This window comes from Fragaria vesca, linkage group LG2, assembly GCF_000184155.1.
Source record: "Fragaria vesca subsp. vesca linkage group LG2, FraVesHawaii_1.0, whole genome shotgun sequence".
Taxonomy (NCBI): domain Eukaryota; kingdom Viridiplantae; phylum Streptophyta; class Magnoliopsida; order Rosales; family Rosaceae; genus Fragaria; species Fragaria vesca.
This window is the reverse complement of record NC_020492.1, coordinates 30988529-31000088: the sequence shown is the minus strand read 5'-3', so window position 1 is coordinate 31000088 and position 11560 is coordinate 30988529. Positions and strand designations below refer to the sequence as shown.

The 11560-nt window shown below is 38.9% G+C and overlaps 1 protein-coding gene across 1 annotated transcript; it reads left to right on the top strand.

The window, feature by feature from the left end:
• The first annotated feature begins 4341 nt into the window (after window positions 1–4341).
• On the top strand, window positions 4342–8380 carry LOC101313478 (zinc finger CCCH domain-containing protein 46-like). Its single transcript, XM_004291714.1, has 9 exons — window positions 4342–5381; window positions 5580–5756; window positions 6608–6787; window positions 6874–6965; window positions 7047–7319; window positions 7407–7545; window positions 7680–7906; window positions 7997–8048; window positions 8168–8380. The coding sequence occupies exons 1-7, from the start codon at window positions 4342–4344 to the stop codon at window positions 7864–7866; spliced, it is 2088 nt and encodes a 695-aa protein (XP_004291762.1). The 3' UTR covers window positions 7867–7906; window positions 7997–8048; window positions 8168–8380.
• Window positions 8381–11560: the final 3180 nt, after the last annotated feature.

The following is an 11560-nucleotide window of genomic DNA, read 5'->3' as shown; positions in this document are numbered from 1 at the left end:
AGAAGAAAGAAATGGGTTGGGCTCGGCCCAGCCGACCCAACACCCCTTTTAACCCAAACTTCCAAAATAAAAACAACCCGAAAAATAATACCCGAATAAAAATTACCTTTTACTAGCTAAAATTTACTATTTTTACCGTCGTCGTATTTCCTTAATACGAATAATCCTCCGAACATAATCGTCCCCGAAACCCCTCTAGGGACCAATTAACTATTTACTCATGATCAAGACGGTAAAATTCTTATTATAATCACGCTAGTAAATAAGGTAAAAATATAAGGGTCGGGATGTGACACAAAGGACCTGCGATTTGGATTGGAATGAGAAGCCTGTCGTCTGATGACAACAATACGAAAGACTGATCACGATGGTGAGCTGAAATCTATGATTATATATGGAAGTCAAGTGTTTAATATGGTATTTGAATTCGGTAGGTGTAGAATATGATATTTGAATTTGGGTTATCTTCTTTGGAATTTTTCTTAGATGATGAGTATTACATGTTGGTTTCTGGAATATGGTATGGGATTTTGCAAAAATAATAACTGTTTGTGTTGATTGGTATACCTACAAAGAAAAAAAAGATGTTAATTTGATAAACAGAATTAAGGGTATGATTGTTGTGATCATAAAACCTTGAATAAGAGACCATAGTAAATTAAAGGACATGTTATAACGCCGAGAACTAAGTTGGATTTATTTTTCATGTAAAACAAGATTATTTTCAATTAAATTTTGGGTCAGCTTATTACAACTTATCACTGGTAAAACCCTTTAAGTCTTACTATTGTTTGATGGATAGTAACTACAAAACTTATCAATTTGTCTTTTATCCCGAAATCCCATTCTTAGAACTATCCACTAAAAAGTCTATAAATCTCCATCCAAGGCAAAAATTGCCATAAGATTATTTTTATACGTACCAATGTGTATAGGGTTCCCTTCAACATCTTTACCTTTCTTTTACCACTTATTCCTTAAATAGTTTCCAAAAAAAACTTCGTTTAATACCAGAACGAATGAGATATATAAGCATAATAACTTGGAGTTGCAGAAGCTGGTTGAGTTGTAGGAGCTTGCTGGCTCCTTGTAATGATATGAGCTGCCTCTCTTGAACTTTCTTCTACTCCAATTTGAAGAGGCACAAAATGTGATGATGTAGTATATTAAGGGCTGCCTAATCTCTCTTTCTAGCGGATGAGGGTCCAACTTTGTAAAATTGATTTGTGTGGTTAACGATTTCTGAAAACTGTTAAGGGAAATACAAAAAACAACGACAAGCGTGGCCCGTGAATCATTCTTGTTATGTTATTGTCCTAACTTAACCACCTTTAAGGTGTTGAGTTGTAATCACAAATGGGCTCGGTACAATTAGGAATGATCCACCCATTTATAAGTTATATTTTATTTGTCAATTTTTCAATGTGAGATCTCTTCTCTCCAACACGCCCCTCACATGCATCCTAACTTTTAGGTCTACACGTGAAACATATTAACAAATTGAACCCAGGCCCTATGACAACTGAAACAATCAAACTCAGACCCATGACAAACGAAAGAACCAAATGGGCCCATGACAACCGAAAGAACCAAACCAGGGCCATGACCCCTGAAAGAATCACCTGGGCAGATTGGAGAAGCAACTGGAGACGGACCCGTTTTGATACTATATATGTTAAACAACGATAAACATGGCCCATGGATCATCCTTGTACCGATAGATCATACCTGACGGTCTTTGCTACTAACATGTTTAAGTTAATGTATATGTATTGACAGAGTGCCGGTAGACAGGTTGTAAATGCGTAGTTATTGAAGAGAGAGAATGATTCCTTTTATAAGTGGAAAAGAGTTTTGAGCTTTTTTTCTCTTCGGTGTGAGATTTATGTGTAGAGACATTCCAAAAAAGCTTTGCCAACCCTTCTTAGTGTTGCAGGTGAGGGTGTGTCTGGGCGACTAGCGAGTGAGGCTTGATATTTGGTGAAAGTTGTTGTTGTTGTCTTGCCTATTGTGTAGGAGGTGTAGGCTTGTCTGGCACTTATGACGAGTTTGAGCCTTGCTGATTATGCCTAGATATACATATGAATCTACAAGTCCTTTCTAACCAAAGAAGGATTTTTTAGCTGAGAGTTTAAAAGTTAATAACGGGTATAATCAACGTCAGGGTCTTTGGTAGCCCTACTCCAGAGTCCCCCACTCCTCGGGTAAGAAGGACCGTCACCATCGTATGTATGCATATGTACCTACAAGTCTCTCAAGTTCCCAGTCAAAGAGAGATTTTTAGACTGGGTAGTTTAAAAACTGGCATAATCAGCGCATGGGTCTCTAGTTGCCCTAGTCCGGAGGCCCCCACTCACTAGGGAAGAAGGACCGTCACCTAACGTCGTTTGGTTCCTGAGTTTTGCGTATAAGTGATTAGGTTGCGAGCCTAGATCACTCACCTATCTTTGAGGGAAATGTTCTTGCCATCGAATGGGCAATCACCAAAATGGATCTCTCATAATGTGAGGAATATGTTCTTGGCATTGAATGATCAATCACCAGAATGGATCTCTTGTGAAGAAAATGTTCTTGACGTTGAGTGGTCAATCCTCATAATTCATAACTTCTCTCTCATTTCTTTCATTACTTGACTCTAACTAAAACTTGAGAGAGTTAGAGATTGGTACATGACCTTCTCCTTGAACTTCTCTAGTTTACATGTATTGACTCCTAATCTCAAGTTCCCTCCAATGGACCATCAAAAATGAAGAGAAAAATTTGGTGTCATATGTACTTACCGAACCCATGACATTAGATAATCCTACCAACTCTTTGTTACTTTCTGTTGTTATCTTTAACCAAGTGATAGACTGGTGTTATACTGAAAAGAAATTTGATACCAGTACTGAATTCGTTCAATTTACCAGTGAGGCGCTATGATATATCATCTCACTGTACTTTCTCTTATTAAGTACTTGTATATTTATTTCGTTTAAATTTCTTTGGCTAAGCAACATTGAAAATAAACGTCAGGTGTTGCACCATGATGCATGTCGTGGATGTTGCCTCTTTAACCAAGTGATAGACTTGTGTTATACTGAAAAGAAATTTGATACCAGTACTGAATTCGTTCAATTTACCAGTGAGGCGCTATGATATATCATCTCACTGTACTTTCTCTTATTAAGTACTTGTATATTTATTTCGTTTAAATTTCTTTGGCTAAGCAACATTGAAAATAAACGTTAGGTGTTGCACCATGATGCATGTCGTGGATGTTGCCTAGCAAGGGTGGTGGGTCGCTAAGGAGGGAGAGTAGAACTATCCAACTAGGTGCCCAAGAAAGCAGAAACTAGGGGAACAAAAGGATAAGGATGCCAAAACAAACTTGTTTTAGCACTTACCTGCTCATGGTAAAACTGTAAATACAATTTTCAAAGTAGACAATAAAAGTTAAACATTATTAATAAGAAATCAAAAGGACAAAATAGGTGATTGTGTGGAATAATAAGCAGTCAATTTTAAGGAGTCCAACATTGAAAACTAGCTACTTGCTGCCATGCTCACTGGCTTAGACATTGCTGTCATTTTCCTCCAAACCCACATGAAAATATTTTACCAAATGGTAGTAACATCCAGTAAAAACAAGATGAGTGCACGAAAGCATTAAATGCAATAATTTTGAATGGAAATGTAGCCACTAAGCTATAATCAATTCATATACCCAAAAAACTAAGAATATTTAATTCCCCCTTAAAAATGGGTGTTGGACTCTTGAACTTATCAATTTGGCACAGTTTTGTACCCAAATGTTTTTGACCCAATTTTTATATTCAAAATTTGAAATTCTTTTTGGGTATTTATAGAAAAAAGTTGAATACTTTTAGGATTTTTATGACTAGAAAAAGCAATGGGCAATTTCTAAATAAAAAAAAGGAATAAGAAGATGGGTGTGTGCGTAGGACAATGTTGGGAGTAGGGTTTATGATAAGGATTATGTATACAACGATTAGTGTAATTATATGATAATGGATACACTAAAGAACACAAACAATGACGAGGGCAGGGGTGGTGTTGACAATTAACCTTGAAGTAGATCTGGAATCTACCGGTCTCTCTCTCCTAGTAGTAGTCTCGTCCCTCCCCCCGTCTCCCTCAAAATATAAAGATTAGATTAGAGAGAGAAAGAGAGGGACTTTCCAACTCTACTCAAACAAAAGACCTGCTTGTTTTGCTACTCTTTGAAACCCTACTCTCTTCACTCCCAAGAACAAACCATTCTTGTTCTTCTGCTTCTTCTTCACTTGTTTTGCTTTTGCTTCCTCTCTGTTTCAGAGAGAGAAGGCAAAACCCCCCTTCATGGGTTCTTTACAGTATGAAGTCACTAACCTACTGCTCGGAAAGATCAAGGCTTTGGAGCCTGAAAATGCCATCAAAATCATGGGTTATCTTCTCATACAAGATCTCGGTGAGAATGATTTGATGCGGTTGGCTTATGGCCCAGATACCCTTTTGCACTCTCTGATTGTCAGGGCTAAAATCCAGTTGGGACTTACTACCAACACTTCATCTTCTTCTGCATCTTCCACTCCCTCTTCTCCTTCCCCTCTGAACCCAATAGCCAGACCCACCAGCGCCTCCAACCCATTCTCTCAGTCCTCCCCAAGAATCCCAAACGGTGGTTTTGACTATGGTAAAAACCCATCTTCTCCTTCCTCCAATTCTTGGCCTCTTTCTGCCTTCCCCTCCAACTCCATTAGCCCCAAGTCCAGTCCTCTGCTTTCCTATGATAACATCCGCGCCGGGGCTGGAGGAGCGGGGTCGGTTTCACTTCCCTTGCATTCCAGGCACTCCGGCAAAGATGGTGATGTTTGGTCCGGTAATGATCTCATTGACGAGCACCAACTCAATGAGTACTTATCATTCTTGAATGAGTCCTCCTCCTCTTCCAGGCCTGACGATTTCATTGATCCCCGGCTTGAATTGGGTCATGGGATTCCGGACTGGGCTCATTCTCTCAACAATGGTGACTCTCCTTTGCACAGGAGGAGCTATTCGGCTAGTGATGCCTGTTTCGGGACTGAAGATGCTGCCCTGGGAGGGGGGTTCAAGCCGTGCCTCTACTTTGCTAGAGGGTTTTGCAAGAATGGGAGCAATTGCAAGTTTGTGCATGGCAGTTTTGGCGAGTCAGTGGATGCGGCCGGTGGTGGCATTGGCTCCCCGAGTAAGTTTGATGGTTTTGAGCAGCTACAGCATGAGGAGATGCTGAGGTTGAAGGCTGCTGCTCATCAGCAGAGATTAGTTGCTGCTGCTGCTTCTCAGTTTATGGCTGGAGGGCCATCGTCTCCTTACAACAAGTATATGAATTTCCTCTTGCAACAGCAAAACGATCCCCAAAGGTATTCTAGAAATGGACCTCTTTTTTTTGTTTGGATAGCTTGCTTTTGCGTGTACTACTTGGTAATTGTGAGTATGTTTGAGACAGTCCATTTTGCTGTATACATGTAAATGTTGTTGATTGTGACTATGTTTGGTTATTGAGTCATTTTCTGTTTGGTTTAACTTGTTATTTTTGGGTGCATTCTGTTGCATTGTAGAGCTGCGGCAATCATGATGGCGGAAGACTTTTACAAATATGGACGGTGCCGACCTGAAAGGAACGACCTTCTGGCAATGGCTTCTGTTGAAAAGGCCACTTCTGCTTCCAGGCAGATCTACTTGACATTTCCAGCTGAGAGCACCTTTAGAGATGAAGATGTTTCAGAATACTTCAGGTAGCATTATATTTTTTTGAAGGGTACATATCTAACAACTGTTTCGAAAGTTAAGTAGCACAGGAATAAATTTTAGGCGCTTGGTCACTTGGCAGTGACCTAACCATTAAGTATTGCACTTAGCCTACCCAAAAAATCTTCTATAAGAATCTCACAATGTGATGGTGTGTCATCCTCAGTTTGAGTATCCAAGGTGATTATCTGTGGAGGGTCTCCATGTTACCCTCTTTACCTCCTACAACACCTTTCTCTAGTAGACATTTTTGCACAATGTCTGAGCTCCTATTTTCCCCAAACCGTTTTGACCTTTTAAAAGCTGCTCGGTCATTTCTCTAACTGTGATCGAAGCTCAATTATTTCATTACTGGCCAAAGGAACAATCTGATTGTCTAGAATTTAAAGGTAGGATGTTTGGCTTGTGTTAATTTCATCTAACTACCACATTACCCAATAAGTATAGTCTATAACGAGGTAGTTCTGATTAAGAAATAGGTTCAGCAAAACAGTTTTGACCACAGTTTGCCCCTTGTGGGAGGGGAAGAGCGATGGAAGAAAAGCCAAGAGAAAGGGTCAGGAGTTGTCTTTGTGAACTAGCATATCACATGCCAGATCAGGTGCTTTGTTGTTTGCATGAGTTAGATATATCTTTCCTGCCTTGCTAAATCAAAGGCATGTCATTGTTTGTATCTATCAAATGACTTGGCCATATATTGTTGCTTTGTTATTGTTACAAAGTGATGGAGTTATTAAGTTTACAAGGGAAGTGATTCTCATACTCTTGTTACTATAATGTTTTAAAGATTCAGAGTTAAAGATTGCTATTAAAAAGGGTTCTGTTTTATACTTTGAAGCAAGTATGGGCCAGTTCAAGATGTACGAATTCCATACCAGCAGAAAAGAATGTTTGGGTTCGTTACATTTGTCTACCCAGAAACTGTCAGGCTCATACTGTCAAAAGGGAATCCACATTTTATATGTGAGTCGCGTGTGCTTGTCAAGCCCTATAAGGAGAAGGGAAAAGTCCTGGATAAGTATGTTCATCAAAACTCCCTTTTTATTTGGATTTGTGCTTTTCCTTTATTCACTTCTTAATGATTTAATTGCTGAATGTCTGCAGGAGGCAACAACAACATCAAGAGAGGGGAGAATTTTCTCCATGTTTGAGCCCTGCTGGTCTTGATTCCAGAGATCCATATGAACTCCAACTGGGTTAGTAAATCTAGAACAAATGCTTTTATTTCGGATCACACTGAGAAAAGGGATGACTAACTGTTTGATTGGCTTATGTAGGAGGAAGAATGCTCTTTGATACACAGGAGATGCTATTGAGAAGAAAATTAGAGGAGCAGGCTGAATTGCAGCAAGCCATTGAACTCCAAGGGAGAAGATTAATGAATCTGCAGCTGCCTGATTTCAAGAATAACCGCTTACCCCAGCACTATATACCCCATCACTTTCGCAGTCTATCTATGGGTGCTCCTGTTCCCTTGAGCCCTCAATCTCATGCCCAGATCAATCAAAATGTCATTCCATTTGATAGCTTCAAACAAGAAGTTGCAGAAGGTATTTGAATTTGACTGTAATGGTTGAACATATACTTGATATTCAAGTGAAACTTTGTGGTATTGAACATAAATGTTATGGTTGCAGGCCTTGATGATATGCCAACTGCCTCATTTTCTATGTCTGCCACAGTTTCTGAGCAGCAACTTCAGAAACAAGTTAACAATGCCAATGACGAAGGCAAGGAGCAAAGCTCAGATGTTGAAGCTCATGATCTTCAAGAACGGTATAGTTCATTAGTATATCTAGGTTCTGTGGAACTGTATTTTGTAGTTGAACTTCTGTTTAAGTTCAGGTTCCTTCTCCATTTTCTAATATTGTTTTGCATTGTTTCTGTTTGTGGTTTTTTCATGAAAGCAGTGTGGAGCAGGTCCTTCCTGATAGCCTTTTTGCTTCTCCTAAGAATTCAGGTGGAGATCATACTACAGCCAAAGATCCTAACGAGACTATCGTAGTTTCTGAAAACAACTCATCAACATCTGTCGTAGTTTCTGAAAACAACTCATCAACATCTGTCAATTCTGCCACTTGTGTGGCTTCTCAGTAGTGCTCCTCCTAATGCCAAGGGGATGCCGTTGCTTTCCATTGTGAGAACTCTCCCTATCCTTTTAGGAAAAGATGGTTCATTCAATAGAGATTAGTTCTGACTTGGGTTTTCTTTTGGCTGTGGCATGAAGCTTTTGAAGTGTAGCTAATAATGGTGAGCATGGCTGCAGGGATTGACCTAGGGTAAGATAGATTACTTTTGTTGTCTCAAATACCCTAGATTATTTAAGGATGGTTGTGCAATCAAATAATCATCATTGTTCTGATGTTAGCTTATGTTTTCTTATGTTCTCCTTATGCAGAAAAGTAGGAGAAGCACATAAAAGGAAGACAGCCTCTAGATGTATAGCTGAACAATACCTACATCAAAGAGTAGATCCATAGAGAAGATCTCGACCACAACGAGTTCTCCAGTGTCATGAATACAACATACTGCTAACAGCAAGCAAAATAGATATTTCCATACATAATGGGACTAGTGAAAGAGTAGGATATCTCTCTTTCTCTTGTACCATCTCTGTAGGTGTGTGCTCCGACCACACAAGCTAGAGCAGAACAAGTATAATATTAGCTAGTATTGTATCCTTTGTATGACACAATTATCTACTATATAAACAACTTCGCGTTCTCTACTACATTCTCTGCTCTTCTCGCACCATTTTATCCTTCTAAACCCTTCTAGGTTGTTTCGGAATTGGGTTTATGCTGTTGATAAATACCCAGCAAAAGTTTGAAGTAGCTGCTGATATAGAAACAGCGGCGACACAATATGATGATATAGATGGGAAAAGGCTCTAGCTTTGTTTTGTCCTGGCCTCTTGGGTCATGAATGATGATGGTTACTTGTGTGTCTCATGTTGCAGTCTCACTCACATGGTCACCGAGTGCAGGGTAGAAAGGGGATTTTCAGATTAGTTTGATGAAAGCCAGGTTTTGAGGGATGGGATTTCGTCACACTGTGTCTTTTGTTACCGTAAAAAAACCACATGTGGGGGGAAAGGAACAAGAGGCTCTCACATGGGGGTGCTGACATCAAATGTGTGCAAATGAGATGTTTATCACACTCCCTCTCACTTTCTCTTCGGTTTCTAAGATGGGAAAATATGTTTGTTTCTGAATCTTTGTTTTTCTGGAAGCCAGAGCCCCTTCATCTTCTTCATGTGCTCCGCTCGTGTTCTATGCCTTTTCTTCTTTGTTTTTCTACACAAAAACGTGTAACGCTTTCAACGGAGCGGCTTCAGTGCACCATAATGCACTTGAACTAGTCATGTGCCAATCACGTGCACCGTTAAAGTTAACTGGTCCATGGTTAGTCAAAAAACACAAAATCTAAGTCTCACATTCACTTTCAATTTTTCCCAGAATTGTTGGCAGGCCGTGAAAGACCAGATCTTCAATCTTTGATTATGCTCTCTCATCTCCTTACCATTCTCCATCAATCAACTATTTCTATCTCACCCAACCAGACGATTAACCAATATGCTTTATATCCCATCAGATTATCATTCTAATACATGACCCATCATCTACTCTTCATGCATGATGCCATCTTTAATCCTTGCTTGTTGTTCAAACACACTTACAGATTCCTCTTCCTCCTCTTCAAACTTCACATTCCCCAATTTTCATTTCTTGGGTTCCCATTGCCTTTCCAAACCCGCCACTAGATTGAGATCGAATCATGGCCGCCAGAGCTCATCTTTCGACAACCGCCGCATCCAAAACAAGGGCTGACCTTTTGTTTTCCAGTGATGATGGAACCAACAGTGCTTCACAAGGCAGTGGAGTACCGGCGACTCGGACCAACCTCGTTTTCCGGCAACAATAAATTCTTTTTTTGTTTGAATCAGTTTAACGGAGTTAGTATAGGTGTTTGTTCCATTTTGATGACTAGATAAATGAAGGACTGTGATTGGATAATGGCAGTCGGTTCACTTGTACCCTGGTGCATTAAAGAATCTTCGCGCTTTCAAGGCTTGCATTTCAATGAGGACAGGGAAACCGAAACGGAAAGGGAGTAAATAGGGCAGGGAAAATGCCAATGTGCATGCGTTTGAGACTTTTGTTTCTTTTTTTTTTCTTTTTCTTTTGAAGACTCTCGGTAGTGCTCTTTTTCGGTAGTTTTTGGATTTAAGTGATTTTTAACCGAAGACTTCTTATCAGTACATATTAGATAACTCGGTGTTTTCTAACCGAAGATTTCTTGTCGGTGTAAATTAAATAACTCAGTCGGTTGATATTTTTTTTTTTTTTGAGTGTATCGTGGCACACCATTTTTTTTCCTGCATGTTTTCATTACATTTGCAATATTGCTCTATCGGTTAGTAGCTTCAACCGATATTTGCTATTTACTGTTGTAACTTTTTCTGATGTGCCTTCATACCCTTGTTTATTAGGTCACCCCATTCCTGGGGTTTTAATAGAGCAAGGATACTTTAGGTGAGATCCCCTTAATATGTTTATCCATAAACTTTCTTCTCTTAAAAATATGAGATCATTTAGTTTTTAACATACACTAATCTTTAATTTATTTACTGAGATTGGAAGGAGTTGAACACTTGAACTTAGGACATATGCTAAAGCTTTCAATCGTTCATATACGGATATACCAGTGGGAGGACTAAATGGTAGTTATTTTTTTTTTTTTTTGAGAGAAGGACTAAATGGTAATTAGCAAATAAATTAAATTGAGAATGGTTATAGCCTACTTCATGACAGAAAAAAGGCCATTTGGAGAAGGCCCAAAATAATAGTTTCTGCATTCATTTCCAAGATCTGTAATCCTAAATTTTTCATATATAAACTCAGTTAAAAGCTCTCATATCTTTTACTCGTGGATACTCTGTTAACATCAACTTGTTTGGGGAAGAGAAATAGAGAATGGTTCTCACTAATATAGTTTGCATTATAGTGCTTAGCTACTTAATGTTTTCTTGTAATCTTTGATAGTTGAGGGACAAGACATTTTTTTGAGATGCTTTTGGCGATTTCTTTTTTTTTTTTTTTGGTTAAATCGCTTTGAGTGATTTTCGGGTTGCATAAATAAGCATGTTACAATTTCAACGAGATTGCCAACTGCCTCAAAGCGTATAAGGAATAGTTTTCCCTATTCGTTCTATAGAAGATTTCATGACTACGATCACAACTCTGATCATTTCCATAGTTTTTGTTCCTTTTAGTCAAATACAAGATTGCATATGATGGAAGGATACACCGGGAGAGACATTTATAATCTTTTTAATTATGGAAGAAACTTCCGAAAAATTATTATCCTACATAAGAATTCTTCAACTTATTGCTTTTTTCCTTGTTTTTCATAATCATTCAAAGTAATGCATGTATGATGTTATAAAACCATAAAATCCCTCTTTTTGAGCTTGATTATTATTACATCTTGGTGTGTAAAAGCAAGATACAAACACATACAGATCCGACAATATACTAAATCGTCAAAAGTTGCTAGATTATTAACTTGAATACGCATACCTTTATTGTCCTCGGATTATCAGTCACAATCTCTCAGGATTGAGGTTCTCACCTTATTGATGAAGGATACAGAGCGGTGCAGAGCTTCGAGGGTGAAGAACATAATGAGAGAGAGAGAGAGAGAGAGAGAGAGAGAGAGAGAGAGAGAGAGAGAGAGAGAGAGAGAGAGAGAGAGAGAGAGAGAGAGAGAGAGAGAGAGAGAGAGAGAG

Bases quoted from the DNA above. Each gene is read 5' to 3' on its own strand.
- LOC101313478 (XM_004291714.1), top strand. From the start codon at position 4,342: ATGGGTTCTTTACAGTATGAAGTCACTAACCTACTGCTCGGAAAGATC. The intron at 5,382-5,579 runs GTATTCTAGAAA...GTTGCATTGTAG, and splicing joins CAGCAAAACGATCCCCAAAG to AGCTGCGGCAATCATGATGG. The intron at 6,788-6,873 runs GTATGTTCATCA...GAATGTCTGCAG, and splicing joins AAGGGAAAAGTCCTGGATAA to GAGGCAACAACAACATCAAG.